The 18,708-nt window shown below is 39.3% G+C and overlaps 1 protein-coding gene across 4 annotated transcripts; it reads right to left on the reverse strand.

The window, feature by feature from the left end:
• Positions 1 to 537: 537 nt before the first annotated feature.
• EI24 (EI24 autophagy associated transmembrane protein) lies at positions 538 to 18,318 on the reverse strand. Of its 4 annotated transcripts, none has more exons than XM_074303885.1 (12): positions 16,964 to 17,064; positions 14,415 to 14,498; positions 13,003 to 13,148; positions 11,791 to 11,936; positions 9,089 to 9,149; positions 7,743 to 7,809; positions 7,201 to 7,325; positions 6,499 to 6,618; positions 6,110 to 6,221; positions 3,053 to 3,164; positions 2,714 to 2,788; positions 538 to 2,325 (listed from the first exon to the last, which is right to left on the reverse strand). In XM_074303885.1, the coding sequence occupies exons 3-12, from the start codon at positions 13,042 to 13,044 to the stop codon at positions 2,169 to 2,171; spliced, it is 1,017 nt and encodes a 338-aa protein (XP_074159986.1). In that variant the 5' UTR covers positions 13,045 to 13,148; positions 14,415 to 14,498; positions 16,964 to 17,064; the 3' UTR covers positions 538 to 2,168. The 4 variants fall into 4 exon arrangements, with proteins under 4 accessions (XP_074159986.1, XP_074159987.1, XP_074159988.1 ...); XM_074303886.1 differs by lacking the exon at positions 16,964 to 17,064 and adding an exon at positions 14,596 to 14,615; XM_074303887.1 differs by lacking the exons at positions 14,415 to 14,498; positions 16,964 to 17,064 and adding an exon at positions 18,213 to 18,318.
• Between the last annotated feature and the right edge of the window lie 390 nt (positions 18,319 to 18,708).

The following is an 18,708-nucleotide window of genomic DNA, read 5'->3' on the forward strand; positions in this document are numbered from 1 at the left end:
GGACTAATAAATATTTATTGAATGGGTACTGATGGGTTATATAGAAAAAAAATCAGGGCCAACAGTCCTGTTCCCATTATGCAATCAAAACTACATGACAAATTAGCATAGGGCATTACAGCTGGAGTCACTTAGGTTTAATAAGGAAAAATCAATTACTAGACAAGTGGTACAAGTTGAGAACAACACACTTTGAAAAACTGCTTCCAAAGGGGTTCATTTTATTGCGAAAAAAATTCCAAAAGTTTATATTATGACTTTTCAAATTACCAAAATGCTTGACAGCTTAAACTCTCTCCCCCAAACCACTGCATAGCAGCAAATAAAGTCCTAAAAGTGGTTCTTTGTAATGCTGCCTTAAACTGTTGTCAAAACCCCAAATGATCTTATTGGAGCATACCAGAGGTATTAAAATAACCCAAGATGCTTTTAACCATATGCTTCACAAATAATTCTTGTGCACAAATTTTCATTGTATATAATTGCCAACTTAGTGCTTCCCCTTGTAAGACAAACTCACAATCACCCACCCACAAATGTGGACAACTCTAGCATTTTATTTAATTTTTTTTTTTTGTGAAAACACCAGAGAAGTAGTTCATCTGATAACCAACAGTAGTTATATTACAGACTACCCTTCCTTAAAGGCTTTCTTAATGCTTCGAGTAAGCTGCTTATTTTTTCCCTTGCCTTATGAGAATTTTTAATGCATGAGAAACACTGGAATCTAAATTGATCTTTCTCCCTTTATGAAACATATACAGCAGAAATGTACATAAAGACATTTTACAGACATAAGTGAATTCATCAATTCCAAACTCATCAGTTTTTGAGAACCAACCACTAAATGAGTGGACATAAGCTTATCCCCCTCTATAAACTACATGAAAGAGATGAGACCTGAGTTTCAGATCAACACTTTGCAGAACCATCTCCCCATCAATTATGCTTAGTGCAATAAACTTCCCATTTACTCTAAATTCCCTTTTTCTGAACCCAAACAAGACCTTGTATTCCTTAAATACCATTATAAACTTCATGATTTTCACCAATCAGTATGCCTGTTTCCATGAGAAACCAGAAGCTCCTACTTGTTTAATTTCTTTCTTCTTTTAAACTGTACAATTTTTTAACATGTGCTGGACCTCCAACCTTACTGTATAAATGACAGAAAAACCATCCAGCTACAGATTTAATGTTTTTCATTAAGTTTTCTACTGTAGTTCCTGATCACATGCAGCACCCAACATCACCTTGAAGTGCCGGATATAACTGGCAGTGGCCCTGACAAAGTGAATTTCAGACCTCCGGCTCTTTTGAGTTGTACCCAGTGCTTAGCAAAAGCTTGACTTTTCAGGGCATTCTGTGCTAATAATGGTGGCACTTGTCCAGAGCTGGTACATCCCCTTGAGATTAGGGATCCCTAAAAGTACCAGTGAGAGAATTCTCCTATGTCCTCCTCTCCTGCAAACAAATGGATGGAGACACATTAGTTCTCCAAACCAATACACATGGTGGTGAGGTCAATTCCCTACCTAGTCCCACCTTTTCTGGTTCTTTTTTTGTTTTCTTCTTTTTTTGCTGTGAAATAGGAGGGATGAAAACCTAACCTGAGTTACAAGAACCAAAGACAGTGGAGGCTGCAGAAGGAGGCAACCAGGACTAGCTGGGAGACTCCTCCTCCCTCCACACTCAATGAGTGGGTTTCACCAAAAAACAAAACAAAACAAAAACCCAAACAAACAAAAAACCCACCACCACAACAAAAACCACACACACACACACACACATACAAACATACACACTCACACAAACTGGATTTACAAAATCCATTCATCCAAAGGTGGCAGAGCAAAGGGGAGGGATGGCACGGGAAGAAAAGCAAAGTGTTCAAATCAGCACAGGCACAGGGCTGGCAAAGGCTAGAAAACAGCTGCAGAAAAATCTGCAGTCATCGAGATGCGCGACAGCATTAAAAATCCACATCTGGCGTCAAGAAGATTCTGGCCTACACTCACAAGACAGTAAAACTCCAGATCCCACAGAAAACAACGGGAATGTGCTGAAGGCCCTTGGCAGGGTGAGTCCTGCTTTCCCTGGGTGAGGGGAAACTGAGGAAGCCACCACTAGTGCCTCCCCCCAAAGCCATCCCTCCCCTTGGAGGCAGCTCAGTGGGCAGCCTTCAGTTTGGCAGGAGATGGGTGAGGTGAGGGGAGCTTTTCGGCAGAAGCTGAGCTGCTCAGGGCAGACTGCAGGTAGACTGTCTTGTGAAAAAGTCTGTTGCTTAAGAAGACCACCAAGGAAAAGAGACGTAACTGGAAGAGGCTGAAAGAAAAAAAAACATGTCAGACTTTGTATTTGAACCATGTTGGCTCTTGTTCTTGTCACATGCCCTTCCTATCTGAGTACAAATCTTTAATCTGTTTTCATGTATATTCAGTGTGACACCCCCAGGGCAGGAGTTGCACTAGAGATTTTCTGAACAGCTTTATATTTTGAGAATATAAAGATCTGTGTTCTGATTTATAGAGAGCCAGTAAGTAAGCAGGATTTTTACCCAGAAAAGTATCATTTGACTCCTCGACACAGGAAAAGTCAAAAGAAAAACCAAAAATTAAGCCCAATTGTTTAGGGTTGCTAAATCCTATCCTTACATTCAATACTTCTAGTATGATCTCTGACCCTTGTGACTAAATACTGACTAAATACTTACTACGCTTTCCCAGGAGTCTTCGCTTCATTGGCGCTGATGATGAACAGAGGAAAGAGTATAGAGAAGAGGCAGCCACTATAGAAAGATAAAAGAAAGTTGAAATGGCATCACAGAAAACCTAACTTCTAAGTGGGGTGATATGGGAAATCAAAAGGACCCCAAAGGATATCACTCTCACATCTTCCAATTCCTGTGAGAATCTATAAATTTACTATGGAACAGGTTAGCCAGATACTTTCTAGAAGTGGGACAAAGCTCAAATGATTCTACTGGATATGTACAGACCAAATCCCAGCTTTTATCCTTACAACCTACCCCAAATTCTTTAATTCAGATTACCTGATGATGTAAGAAGACTGCATTGCTGTGAGGAAGGCCAAGGGTAGACCAAATCCAAAGTAGTAAGGCCAGTTCCTTTCAATGTTGGATAATCGCTGATGCATTTCAATTCCTAATAAAACGCAAATTTAAAATACCCCACTGAGTGAGCTCACACTACCAGTGAACTCATACTACTATGGGCATTATGATTTTCATTATAATGTTATTTACTATAAGAAATTTCTACTGTAAAACCACCATTGGAGAGAATGTGATTACAAAGATTAAATTCATTTAGGAGAGTGTCCTGAAAAACAATCTGGAAGAACAAGTCATTTTGATACTCCCAGACCAGGATTTCTTAAATATTTATCTATTTTCCTTTTATTGGCTTTATCTTCTCAGATACCTTACAGATATTCCCTAAATTTCTGTTTACTATTCTCTTCCATTTACTCATTCTCTCTTGGCAACTTCATTTACTCTTAGGGCTTGAACTATTAAATTTCTATTAATTTTATAATTATAATTTTTTTGACAGTACATATGCATGGGTAATTTTTTTATATTATCCCTTGTACTCACTTCTTTTCCGAATTTTCCCCTCCCTCCCTCTATCCTCTCCCCTAGATGACAGGAAATCCCATACATGTTAAATGTGTTACAGTATATCCTAGATACAATATATGTGTGTAAAACCGAATTTCCTGTTGCACAGTAAGAATTGGATTCAGAAGGTATAAGTAACCTGGGTAGAAAGACAATAGTGCAAATAGTTTACACTCAAATTTCCAGTGTTCCTTCTCTGGGTGTAGCTGATTCTGTCCATCATTGATCAACTGGAACTGAATTGAACTATTAAATTTATGTAAATTATTTTCTTCATCCCTACTTTCTCTTTTAAGCTCCAGAACTTTGTTTCTAACTGCCTATAGGCATTTCTTAAAACTAAATGTCTACACCACTGGCACAAACATTTCCAAAAGTGAATTTATTATTTTTCTAAAATTAATTAGGATTAGAACAAGGAGATGAGATATATAGAGAGAAATGGTAACTGAATTCATGGGAATTGATGAGATCAGCAAGTAAGACAGTACAGAGGGAACACAAGACCCAGGGTAGAGCTTTAGCAGGTCTACAGTAGACGTATATGTGACAAGGATGAAGAACCAGAAAAAGAATGAAAAGAATCAGAGATGTCAAGTCAAAAGCATTTATTAAATGTTTAGTATATGCTAGATACTGTCCTAAGCACTACAGATACAAAGAAAGGCAATGTGGACTAAGAAATAGGCCATTAGTCTTGGCAATTAAGGGATGATTAGAGTTGAACTGAACCTTGAAACAAATGGGCTAACATGCTAATTAGAAGACCAAACCAGGACTAAAACAGGCAGCACAGAGATATTGAACAAGATTCTTGAGCTATGCTACAAGAAGCTACTAAAATATTACTGGCTTCCCATTGAAAGATATGGGGAGCTACTGGTGCTGTGAGTCTGGTATAGACCACTAATACTAGATTTGAAAAAAGGCAAATTGGGGAATGGAGGACTTTTGGGGGGGCGGGGAGGTGAACTGTTCTAGTCAGTCAAATTTAAATACACAGGTGGACTGTTTAGAATTTGATGTCTGGTAGTAAGTTCTTTTGATGCATTTTAAATTCCCATCTGATATATATTGACTGCGTATTGAACGCAGAAATACCAAATATAACAAACTGCATTATGCCAGATATCACAGTGAAATCAATATGAATTGTTTTTTTTTAAATCACCACTTTAAATTTTAAATCACTCATTTTAGAGAGTGCAGTTTCAGATAATGAGGACAAAAATGTAGGCCCCTACAATGAGTTTAGTTGAGAAAGAGGAAACAGGTAGCATAAACAAATGTAGGTCTGTTTGTAGGAAGCAGGGAAGGAGTTCATAGGTTAGAAAAAAACACAGAAATTAAACATCTTCTCTTTCCTCTGTTCATCATCAGAGCCAATGAAGCGAAGACTCCTGGGAAAGTGTACTAAGTATTTAGTTAGTATTTGGTCACTAGGGTCAGAGATCAAACTAGAATGATGATAGCAGGGACAAGCTGCTAGAAATTTGGGAGAGAATATGATCCAGAATATACAGAGACATTGGCCTTTGAAAGAAAGGCAACTTATTCAGAGATTGGTGAGATGTAGAAGATAATAGATGATTCAGAGGACTATGTTATGAATAGGAGAACAGAACACTCAAATTGAATAGCTTTACTTATTTTTTAAATAGTTAAGTATGAGTCAAGGTCCTCAAATGAGAGGGCAAGATAGTATAGAAAGCTGCAGGGGAAGAGAGGTTTAGAAAAATCACAGTGGCAATTGACACAGAAAAGATTTCCTTGATGCAGATAATAGTAAGTCACCAATATATAGCAGGTTACTAGTGCTATATATAAGGCACTGTTAGAAGCACTTTACAAAAGTATCTCTCTTGATCCTTAAAATAACTCTGGGAGGTAGATGCTATTATAATCCCTATTATAACTTTACAGATGAAAAAAAAAAAGAGGCAAACAAAGATTAAGTGACTTGCCTAGGGTCAAATAGCTAATAAAGAGTCTGAGGCTGGATTTGAACACAGATCTTCCTGACTCCAGATCTAGAACTCAATCCACTTCAGTACTAGCTACCCCAAGATTAGATAACAAATTTATAGAGACCTGGTCCTGATACTATTTCATGCTAATTAACTATACTCTTTTCCCCTTACTAAACTAAGCTGCATTAAGGGTAGTAACCATGCCTTCTCCAAATTTGCACATCTCCAGCTCCTAGCTCCTATGTTTTTCATACTTATATTAAGTTTTGTTGACATTCTTTGTGCAAAACACAGAACCTCATATCTATTCCAAATTGTAGGAACACCTCTAATCTTTGGCAACATTCTTGAATGCTCTATCATCTATGGCTCAGTCCAAATTTTGAATTCTGGGGAAGGAGTCCATCTTTCTGGCAATGTTGAGGAGTAAAAACTGTTAACTTCTTTTTAAAAACCTATTTAAGATATGATCTCCTCTGGAGTAGTAACCACTCACCTTTGTTGAACCAACGGTACTCAAAACAATAAAGTGAGTAGAGAAGAGACATGTGCAGGAGACTGACCAACTGGCCAATGAGATGGATCGGGAATAGACTGACAAACATGCCCTGTAGAGGAATCACAACCAACTTGAGTTCTTTTTCAAGATCTTTTTCAAGATGGCAAGAATGCCATCTTTATTCATTCCCCCAACTAAATGCATTTATAAAGGGAGAGCCACTCTCACTTTATTACTAAATCAGACTTCTAGAAGAATATGATATACCCCATCCTACCTAGTGCTGGGCAGTACCCCATCCTACCTAGAGTGTTGGGCAGCACTGATGAAAGACCCCTTCCACTTTGCCCCCTTCCTGTTTTACGTCATTAGAAAGCTAATCTCACCTGGATCAGGAAAAGAGCCTGTAGTAAGAGGTTAAAAAGCATGTCAGCGATGATCTTGCTGACACTTGGGAATGGTTGAGGTTTCCTCCCAGATACCTCGAATGCTAGGTCAGCAATATCCTGCAACACAGTAAGCAATTCACCAGAAAGATCTAGGCCATAAATCTTAATGCAAGTGCTCTTAACCCAGAATCTGTGAATTTGGCTTTTTAATAAACATTTCAATTAACTATATTTCAATATAATTGGTTTACTTTTTAATCTCAGATTTTACTTTGTCCATTTAAACATATTATTCTGACAAAAGATCAGGCTTCACTTGACAAAGGAATCTTTGACAATCAAAAACTATTAAAAAAACAAAACAAAACACAAAACTTTTGTTCTAAAGCCTCAAGTCCATTGCCTCTACTAGAACTGCTATCTTAGACAGGAATTCCAAGAAAAGTCTCTCTCCCCATTCAGGAAGGTATTCAGCAACAGGTTGCTCTACTTACCTCCAAAATAGCCAGTGATTCCATTTAAAAGTAACATTAAGAATTCCCCCATGAGCACAGCTAGGTTTTTCTTGGTGGTGCTACCATGCAGAGACACATTCAAGGAAACAAACAGCTATCAATAGTTCTTGTTTCTAGACTTCTTTGAAGGATACCAAATTACCATGCTTCAGGGCCAAGAGCTATATTTCTGACCTGGACTTACCTGAAACCATATGGCATTCACCACTTTACTGAGCACAAAGAGGGGGAGCACCCACAGAGCACTAAAGATAGAGGTGAGGATAAACTCCAGCCAGGACCAGACATCCCCATGAAGGGAGGGATCTCCTAAGAGGGGAAGGAAAAAAGTCACTATAAGCTGTAGAAAAAGACCCTAGAAAACCCACTAGACTCTCGTGTTTTTCATGCTTTTCTCTCATTCCTCTCCTATTTCTGGCTTAAGAACCACTAGAATCAGTTCATGCTAGCTGCCATATGGACCCATGCCACAATCTTTAATTTTTTTGATTTTCAATCAAAACCAGAAAGGATTTAGGATTGGCCAGCAAAACAGTGCTTACTTAGAAGTAGGATGTTGCCCCTTTGGCTGCTGGCTTTGTAATAAACAGTCTCACAACATCCTGGCTCTTGCCCCTCATTACTAGCATAACATCTGTAAAAGTCATGATCTCCCTCCTCACCTTAGTCCCAAGTGAGGAAAGATAAAATGTGTATAAAGATAAAGAGAACTATTTATGTACTTACCAATAATTTGAGCTGTTACTGACTGAAGCACAGGAATAAATACTCGGTAAAACAAGAGGAGACTCAGCTAAAGAAGAAATTCAATAATATAAATATGAAACGTTTTCATTAAAAATACAAGTTCAAATGTTCTAATCAATAGTCCTCGGAAAAATAAAAAATGTTGAGAACTTCCTACTATACTGTAAGAGGACTTGCCAACCTACCGCACCCTTTGACATCACACAAGGCACAGCTCAGGTAAACTACGGGAACCTTTTAGGGTGAACGAGATGGCGTTGAGAAGAAGGGGTCCCACCCAAGAAACTATGTGGCAGTTCCCAGGAGAAGCATGCCAGACCTGGGATGCGAACAATACCTATATACCTTATCCAGAAAGGAATGCTCACTTGGTACTTACATGTAACTTCCTGTAGGGAATGATATATCTGCTACAGGCTAGAATGTGCTTATGTTAAGCTATAGGAACTAGAGGCATATACTGAGAAGATAAAAGGGCTTGCTGGCTTTGTTAATAAACAGTCTCACAACATCCTGGCTCTTGCCCCTCATTACTCAAGATATTCACTATTCAGGTGAGCGAGCATTGCTGGTCAGGTAAGACCAGCCTCACTGGGGAGTTGGGGTTGAAAACGCCCAATACTATATAAACCTTCTTTCTTTGTCTTATCAAGATTAGCCTCTACAATTAGCCATCTTTATTTGGGACTTTCTTAGTTCATTTCCATCTCCCAAGGCTCCAAATAAATAGGGATGATAAAAAGGACAAGTTCACTACTTAACTATATTCAAAACTAATGAGAATTTTAAAATATAGAAACCTAGTGGCTCAGCTAATGGTCTGGCTGACAAGCATCTTGCTAGTACTATGAGAAAGCCAGACCCACAAATTTAAATGCATTCTGGGGACTAAACCCTGAAACCAGGATCTAGTGGGAACAGAAGAATATTTGGTTCCTTAAAGCGAGCAGACTCTCGTCTATTATACACTGATTCCTACTTCAATACGAAAGGAGCCTAAAGCGAAAATTCAAACACTAACCACTCTTAAGAAGTCCAAATTAAATTAAATAGTCCTGTGTTCATCAATTTTCAGTTGACTATGAGGCACTTGATCCGATTATTTTTGATTTGGATTTTGATTGTCAGAAGCACTGAGACCCTTTCCCCTCAACCCAACAGATAAACCTACTCAACAGCATGCATAGCCCTTATGAAAAATATCAATACTCAAGATTTAAAGAGTATTTCTACTCCCTAAAGATATCAGAGGACCAAAGAAGTACATTTTGGAATACTTTGGTTTGGATTCTGGTCAAGGGCAAGAGTGGCAAAAATTTACTCACCCAGAATACTCCTCCATTCCAAGCACAGCACTGGAAAATTCTGCTCACTATCCTTGGCTCACTAAAAAAAAAAAAAAAAAAAAAAAAAAAAAAAAGATCCCACACATGTCTGTGAAGCAAGTAGGCTGCTCCTGCCTATCTGCTTTTCTCTTATATTCTATCATATTGATTTTTAATTTTTTTTTAATTGAATAGTTCACAACCAGCAAAGATAACAGAAGATGTGGACAGATAAGTATACTGGTACATTTTTAGTGGAGCTGTGAGAATTGGCCCAACTATTTGAAAAGTAATTTGGACATTATACAAATAAAGTAACTAAAATGTCCAGACTTTTTTAGTGACTAGAGATTCTACTATTCAGCATATACCAGCAAGAAGACCATTGATAGGAATCAAGTTTCTATATATACCAAAGATCACTAACAGCATTTTTTCAATAATTAAGTATTTGTTTGGAGAGTGACTAAGTAGTGCTTTCTAAATTTATTGGAATATTAGTGTATATTTTTTTTCTTTCCTATCTCAAAGGAACAAATATCTCAACTTACTAATAAGGCTCAATCTTCTAATCCCACACCTTCTGGGACCTTGTTCCAGCAATCACCCTCTTTCCTCCATCTTCACGGCTCCTTCCCATCTATCTATACACTCATGAAAGATTGTTCATTCTATGAACCACTACATAGAATTCCCAATCCCTCTATTTTTGTCCGCCTGCATTTTTTATTTCCTTCGCAGGCTAATTGTACACTATTTCCAAGTCCAATAATCTTTATACAGCAAAATAACTGTATGGACATGTATACATATATTGTATTTAACTTATACTTTAACATATGTAACATGTATTGGCCAACATGCCATCTAGGGGAGGGAGTGGGGGGAAGGGAAAAGTTGGAACAAAAGGTTTTGCAACAGTCAATGCTGAAAAATTACCTATGCATATATCTTGTAAATAAAAAGCTATAATAAAAAAAGAAAAAGAAATTTGCTCATTGATTAGGGAAAGGGCCAAATAAGTAGAAGGGCATTGCGTAATAACAGATGACCAAATAGGAATTCAGAAAAACATAAGAGTCTGACAAACTGATGCGAAGTAAGCAGAAACAGTCTACTATACAGTAACTACAATAAAAGATGAAAAAATTAAAATGAAATAATAATCAGTTTTGATCCCAAAGAAAAGATCATGAAACAGGCTCTCCTTCCTCTTGTTAAAGAAAGGAATGTATGGTAAAGTATTGCAACTACTTTCAAACCTATCATTGCATCAGTTATTCTTGGTGAACTCCTTTTTTCTTTACAAAGAAATTTCAGCACAAGCAATCAGCAGGACGGATATAGCCAAAAACAACCATGATATAAAAACCAGTCATCGATAAAAGTTTAAAAATAAAAACTTGCTGAGGACTTAACCAATTCTGGAAAAGAAAAAAGGATACTCTGTCCTTTTTAAGCACATCTAGCAACTGTCCTTTTGTCTTCTTCCCTTCATAGAGAACCTCTGAAAAAGTAATGCATGTTGAAAACTATATATGTAATTGGGGGGAAAAAACTATTAAGTTAAAAAAAAAAAGAAAAAATAATCCATATATTTCCTCCTCCTTTCCCAGCACCTACTTCTTCATTATCTTCTTTAATATGGTTTTCATCCCCAATACTTTACAGAAACTTTCCAAAAATAGCCAATGGTCTAATAATTGTCAAATCCAAGGGCATTTTCAGTCTCACCTCTCTTGAAGATCTGATGCTGCTGACCCATTACTTTTGAGTGATGGTCTTGCCCCTTGGCTTCACACAAGTCATCATACTCTCTTGATATCCCTCCAATTGTTACTTTTCCTAACAACCTGAACTATCTACTATATAGCCAAATCTATAGTATTATCTTTAAACGCTCTCCCTTCCAATTTCCAGTTTTTAATATCTCTTTCCAACCTCATTCACCTCCATGCTCAATCTGTTCTTGATGACTGGTATGTTTTTCCTTTCACATATTAAATTCCTATTACACTTTACAGCTTCAACTCCAAAGCTACTTTCTCCAAAAAGCCTTCTCTGTTTCAGTTATTAATAACCTTTCCCCCTTGATCATCACACTGCACTTTATAATTACAGTGAAGTTTTAAGGTTAGGAGTGAGGTTTGGAAGTGCTCAATTTCAAGTCTCAAGATCTGGGTTCAAATTCACACTGAAATTTTTTAGTTATGTGACTGTGGTCAAGTTATTTTAACTCTAAGACTTAATTATGGTGTTCATATTTTACTAACTACAAACTTATGACAGAACTCAAACACTGCAGCTACCACTGTGCTTAGCATGCTGTCCTACAAGCAATAGACGATTTACTGAATTTGAGGATTTGCTATTCTAATTTATACTCAAAAAGGTTTTTCAATCACTAGAATGAAAAAATTAAAACACTATTAAAAGACTATTGCAGAAGTCTCAAAAACATTCAAATCAAAGTTAAATTTAACACATTTTGTCTTAAAAATTAAATAGTACACTGTATTTTATTAGGGAAGTTGAAAAATAAATTAGACCCTCAATAGTAGAGTATTGCAACTTCAAAAAAATGGAGAATCATTGATAGGATTCTGAGTCAATCCTCTTCAAATAATCACATCATATCTCCACTAGGAATTACCAAGTGAAGTCCAAAAACTAATCTCACTATAATGATTTGCTCTCCTCACCTCTCCTGCTTCCGCTCCTCACTTTGGGCTCTTCTCTGTGCTAGAACACTGCTTGCCCTTCTTCGACGCTGCTCTTCTCTTTTCTGTTGGATCCGGGCATCCAATTTGGAGATGGTGCAGATGCCCCAGATGGAGTCCTTGATTCCCTATAAGCAAAAGTGTTACGATCTTTTATTTTTAAAGCAAGGAATATACTGATATAAAACAAGGAAGGCAAGTAAAAGCAGGGGTCAACTAATTAAAAAAAAAAAACTGAAAGCAATTCTACTCACTTTGTTGATGGAACAGTCCATAAGACAAAAATAAACTTAAAAGGTAACACAAAAGGAAATCTATATGGATGAGGGTCAATTTATAGCCAGTATCTGCTTAAATTCAACATTTTCTCTCCTTTTGGCCCTCTTAATGGCACCAGCTCCACATGGGCGGAATTGGGTGACTATAAAAGGGAAATAATAAAGATAGTGGGCCACTTTTTCTCCTGACTTCTCTGTTCTTGTCATGGTGGGGATTCTAGGGACATTTACCAATCTTATCCAAGAGATCTTGGTCCAAAGAGATTAAAGGGATCTTGATTATGAATGAATTATTGCAGTCTCTGTGAGCTTTGTTCCTTTTATCTAAGCAACTGAATGGATTAAGTAGCAATTTGGAGGCAATGATGGAATTTAAAGAAGAAACTGGGAATCAGGAGACTTGGGTTCCAGTCACATTCCTATTTAGCTGTATGACCAAGGAACATGTCTCATGTTTAAGAAAAGGAGTGGAAACATTTGAGTTCTGAGAAATCTTACAATTCTATGAGTCTTAAAAAAATGAAACAAAAAACATCACCAACAGGGTCAGTGTTGAAAAATTATCCATGCAAATGTTTTATAAATAAAAAGCTTTAATAAAAAAAATTGACAAAAAAATTATACAATAAGCAGAATGTAAATGCAACTTACATTTAAAATGTTCCAAATAAAAAAAATAAGAAAAACATAGGAAGCCAGAGAGTATATAAGAGAGTAGAGAAGAGAAGAGGACTCAGGACAAAGCCCTGTGGAATAGGAAAAGGAGATGGATAATGATTAAATAAAGGAGATAGAGAAAAAACAGACAGCAGTAGGACCAGGAGAAAGAGCAGTGTCTCAGAAGACAAGGGAGCCTTTAAAGTCAACTCCTTCAGCAAAATGACCAGGAAATAATAGGAAGGATAGCTTTACTCACCCTGACAAGATCATGGAGAAATGTTTTGACACTATCAGCCATCTCTACTTCTGCATCACTTCCACCACCCAAACTATCAACTACAAGGAGAAGGGAAGATAAGGACCCCAAAATCTCTCATCGTGAGGAGCCTGAAAACACAGAGCCTAGTGGAGAAAGAAAAATATTATATTGTAAAACACATAGCTAAATGACAAGCTAAAGGACTGGAGAAAGGCATCAATATCAATCTTACAAAGAGAAACACTTTGATATGCTCTGGGCTATAAGTCAACTTTCAAATTGAAATCAATGGATTTCTCAATCTTACCTTATTGCTATTATTTAGTTATTTCAGTCATGCTTTTTGTGATCCTATTTAGGGTTTTCTTGGCAAAAATACTACAGTGGTTTGCCATTTCCTTTTTCAGTTCATTTTACAGATGAGGATATGGGATAAATAATGTTAAGTAACTTGCTCAGGGCCACACAGTTTAAGTATCTGAGGTGAGATTTGAACTCAGCTCTTTCTGACTCCAGATCAAGCAGTCTATCCACCTAGATGCCCCTAATCTATAAATACCTAAAGACATTCAGATCCTTCTCACATTACTACCTTGAATTTTAAAGCCCTTTCTTTCCAAAAGACCTCAAAGCAATTGTTTCTAATTTTTGTTTTTCTGTCAAGCAGAAAAAAAGGAATTATTTAATCCTATTTTATATATGGATAAAATCAACACACAGAGTAGTTTAAGTCACATAGTAAGAGTTGATGGCAAATTGAAATAAATTACACACATGCCTTTTGAATATATTATTGTACTACTCCAAGGATTACTGATATATGATTGAACTCCAAGTCACAGAGCAACAGTACTGATTTTATTTTTTCTAATTTGTTCTTCATCAATAATATTACCATCTGGGTAAGGAGGTATGACTGCCTGATTGCCATCCAAAGCAAGAGTCCTTCTATTCAAGCCTGCCTATCATGGTTCCAAAAGTAGGCATTCAGTTAACATTTGATATATACAGAAAATTAACAGGATTTTTAAAAGATCTCCATGAAATGATAAATTTAACCAAAATGTGAAAAACTAGTATTGGGTAGTATGTTTAAAATCCAGACAAAGCGGAATTTTAATTCATATTTAAACACATTCACCTATGCAAATAACTAACAGCTTTCTTGCCTAAGAAGGCTGTGTTCGTGTTTCTAAGTTCTTCTGGGGCAAGACAACTATGTGAGCTGTGTGTCTAGCTGCTAACAGCTAAAATCTTAATGGAACACAGATCTCTCTTTTCTCCCTTTATCATATATTAGTTCTCCCTACAACTACTTAAATTAAATTTTCACTTGGAAAAATACTCCAGTTGATGAAATTCTGAAGGGGGGAGGGGAAAGAGATGACTTTCTGTCTTGGTTTACCCACCTAGGATCTGGGAAAGGCGGCTGGCTGCTTCTCTCTTTCCTCGTATATTCATGGATTAGCCAGATAGCAGTATTAGTGATTGCCCTGAGAAGTTAGGGGAGTACAGTCACAAATCAGTAATACTTGAGGGTGGTATGGTAATATATTGTTCAAAAAGAGGGAGGAATCTATTTCAACCTACCTTTGTATTCAACTTTCCATTATCTCACAGCCTTTCCTCACTTAAATCCAATTCACTTGCTTATCATGGCAATGAAGTTAGTCTTCATTGAGAATGAAAGACAAATCACAACTGCCACAGACTGAGCACCACCTTAATCAAACTGAGACCTTTAAAAACCTTAGCTTAAAAGGGCCACTGCCCACCCCTCCCTCACTTAGAATTGAATTTATTTGCATGTCATGGTACCACCTCTCTAATGTCCTAGGAGAATGAAGGGCAAAACTATATAAAGTAGTTCCTTCGAGATTTAAGCTCTTGTATACTCTGAGCTATATTCCTGTCACAAATACAACTCTTCAATAAACCACACAGCAGTAAACATACAAAAAGCTGGCCATACAAATGATGTCATCTACCTTGTGGGACCATCTACATTTGAATTTTCACTTCACATCAATAAGTATGCTAGAATGGATGTAATTTTTTGCAGAGGACTAACAAAGGTTCTGATTCGAAGAATATAAATACATATTAATTTGAATTTGGAGGTGGGGAAAAGGACACCTATAAAAGAGTAGAAAAGTCAGACTACTTTGCTAAAAATATCCTTCACATTCAACTCCCAAATTCCTTGCCAACCAAAAATCCTTAATATAAAACATATGACTGATTTTTTTATGGCTTATTATGGAAGAAAACACCTCGTGTTTCACAACTCAAGAATAGGAATAGATCTGTACTTGGTAACCTTTAACATCTCACCAAACTGCAACTGAGTTTGACCCAGCTGGATGGATGCCACTGGGAACTGGAAAAGCAGGGAACAAAGCCTGAGGAGGAAAATTTGCACAACCAAGCAAATGCCTGCTCCTCATGTCAACATGCAAAGAAAATATATTTGTCCACATATATATACTCATATACATATGCACACATATTTTCATACAGGTAAATTAAAGAAAATCAGGAGGTCTAGCAACACTCATTCTGTTCACTACAGATCTTTCGCCTTGTTGTGACTATTCTAGTCACAGTGGCAGTCATACCTTTTATAATCTCATACTTCCCCTTTCCTGGCTAGCCCATTTTCAGTGCCTAAGGTTTTGGATACTGTTCCTCCTCATGTAACCATCCCAACACCAATACCCATCCTCTTCCACAAAGTATTCAGATTAGGACATTTTTCACCAAGACAACGCACTCAGAAATGAAAGGTTTGGAGTCAGGAAACTTGAACCCCTGCCTCTAGCAATGGTTAGGTGACCCTAGATTTAATCTCTTAAAGCCTAGTTGTCACAATCCTAACATGGGAATGATCACATTTTTTGCTTGGCAAACTTTGAAGTGCTACATGAAGATAAGGTAATAGCTCCAGTACCAGAGCTGTTTCTTCAGGTGTGTATTTTCAGCTTGCTTGATCTGCATCTCTAGAGTAGAGAGTTATTGACAGGCCTCTGACAGACACGATGGGGACTGCCTGGGTAGCTTCCTGATCCTAAAGATGGAGACCATTTCCTTTCAATTTTACAAGCTTTTAAAGACTTTAGTTTTTCCTTCCACATAACAATGTTTTATAGAGAATGCCCCTCAGACACAAAGTAGTCTGGTATAAAGGTGGAGACATCAGGGAAAGCAGTTTATTCATCCAGGTTTAAATTAAGCTTCTTGAAAATTATGCTAGATTCGAGTTCGAAGGGCCTACAGAGGTCAGTGAGGAACTTCCTTTGACATAGGAAACAAGGAAAGCCCGGAGAAGTGAAGTGACTTATTCAAGGTCACTCACCGGGATAGTAGGGAAGACAAGACTGGGCCCTTTTCTGGGTTCAGTTCTCTTTCCACCAAACTTCCGAAGTGAACAATCCCATAACGCCACCCCACCCGCCTTTTTTTTTAACCGATCTCCATAGCCTTGGCAAGAAAATAAACCAAATTTAAAGCTCCGAATCGGGGCTGCCAGATGGATTGCCACAGGGCTGGCCATCCCTAGACGCTCCATGAGGTTGGGAAGTCCTTCCTTGGGGATCGCCTGGCTACCGAACCCAAGGCTCCTCTTCCCCTCAATCTTTGGTCCCCCCACCGAGGCCTCCCACGCTCCCGGGGCTGCCCAGAGGCAGGAGGCCTGTGCCCTCTAAGTGCACTTCAACAAATCCACAGGAGCCCGATCGTGCCCCCACGCGCGCACGCACACTCGAGTGCACATACACATTACACGCACCCACATACACTTCACACACGCGCGCGCGCTCACGCGGCTCCCAGCTGCCCAGGGTGTGCAAGCCGGGCCCCTCGCTAAGCCCGAGCCGGAGCCCGCCCCGCTGCCCTTGGCCACCCCGACGGGCCCTCGCGCACGCCTGGCTCATCCTTCCACTCAGACCCCACGGCTAACCTGCCCGCGGCCCCGCTCGGCTCCCTTGGCCCCGGCTGCCGCCACCGCCGCCGCCGCCCGCCGCCTTCCAGCCGGCGCCGCTCCCCAGGCCGGGGCCCGCACCTCCCGCACTGGGCATGCCCGGGCTGCACGGGGCAGGCTGGGAAGCGAGTGGGACCGGCACTGCGCCGAGCGGCTGCAGGAGGAGGAGGAAGGGGAGGAGGAAGGGGAGGAAGAAAGCCGGAGGCAAGGAGAACGAGGAGGCGTATGCCCAGCCTCAGCCTGGGAAATGTAGTTCCTTGCCCCGGCGGCGGCGGCGGCGGCGGCAGCAGCGCGGCCCACGTGTGTCCCCGCCCCCTCCACAAATCCCCCTACCCCAAGCTTTCCAGTTACGCTCTCCTCTTTCTTACCCCGCTGCCGTTCTATTAAGTCAGTTCGTATATTTGTGGCTAATCGCCTACCATTTATCGGGAACTGTTTTAAGCCCTCCTTAACCGCCTGACCCTCAGTGTCCTCAAATGTCAGCGGACTAGACACCTCCAGGCCCTTTGCGGCGACAAGTGAGAGGATTGTGAGACTTCCCCCCGCGCTTTCCCTTCACTCCGTTAATCTAAACCAGAGGGGAAGGAAAGGGAATTAGTGTAAAGACAAACTTCTTGTGGCCCAAGGGTTGGGAAAGCGGGCTGTAGTGACCCCCGGCGGCTGCACTGCTCTACCCCTAGCAGGAGGGCGGAGAAAACAGCCCGGAAAAAGCTGGGGTGGGCGAGAGGAAGACTCGGATCTGTAGAGGCTCATTAAAGGCTCTAGGCCGGAGTAGGTGATGTGCGAGAACTGAACTCGGACGGAGCTGATGGGATGCCCTAAGCAGAGCTCCTGCCACAGCAGGCAGTCCGGAGAGGAAAAGAGCACCTCTTTATTTTCACTAACCTCTAATTGAAAATGCTCATTTCCTTCAAATATTAAAAAAAAAACAAAAACACATTACTCCAAGCCGACGAGCTATTGGCAAATGGGCCAATCACTCAAAACAGGTAAACACTCCCAGCCTGAAATCCCAGCACTGTTGGATATTAACACTGCCCAGCTCTTTCCCAACCAGGCCAACCATCCAGTCCCGGTTACCCTGAGGGATGGCTTTATAGCTGTTCCCAAGACACCACCACCCCTCACCTAATACCAGTTTCCCTTTCCCCCTTCCTTCCCTATCAGAAGACTGACTTTTTTTGGTTCCTAATCAATTTAGCAACGAAAAGGAAATATGCATACATACCCTTTCTACCTCCCTGCTCTGGATCTTCTTTCTTTACTCTCAAAATACTTTACCCTCGCTTTTCATTCATGTGGTGAGAAGAAAGGAAATTCTGGAAGAGAACCAGTAGTTTATATCTGCGCTCCCCAAGAGGTGGAGCCACCATGACAGTATCTAGAATTAATCCTCTCTCCCAAACAAACCCAGAAAATGCTCTAGCTTTAGGGATCTTACTAGGTGCTAAATCACTGGAATGAATAGAGACAATAATTATCTAATCCTGTATGATTGACCTGATCCTACCAGGAGATGTTATGGGCCAGAATTTGAAAGAAGGTACTGAGTGGAATTGAGGAGACAATGGCTAAATCTAGTTTGATTTAATCCTTAAATTTATTTAAATTTTAAATGTTAAATTTAAACAACAAATAATGGCTTCCTCGTGATATTATGATTGGTGTATACTCAGTGTGGAACATAAAAGGAGAAGCTCTCTGGCAAAGGGACAATAGAGAAG

Source organism: Sminthopsis crassicaudata, chromosome 3 (genome assembly GCF_048593235.1).
Source record: "Sminthopsis crassicaudata isolate SCR6 chromosome 3, ASM4859323v1, whole genome shotgun sequence".
Lineage (NCBI taxonomy): Eukaryota > Metazoa > Chordata > Mammalia > Dasyuromorphia > Dasyuridae > Sminthopsis > Sminthopsis crassicaudata.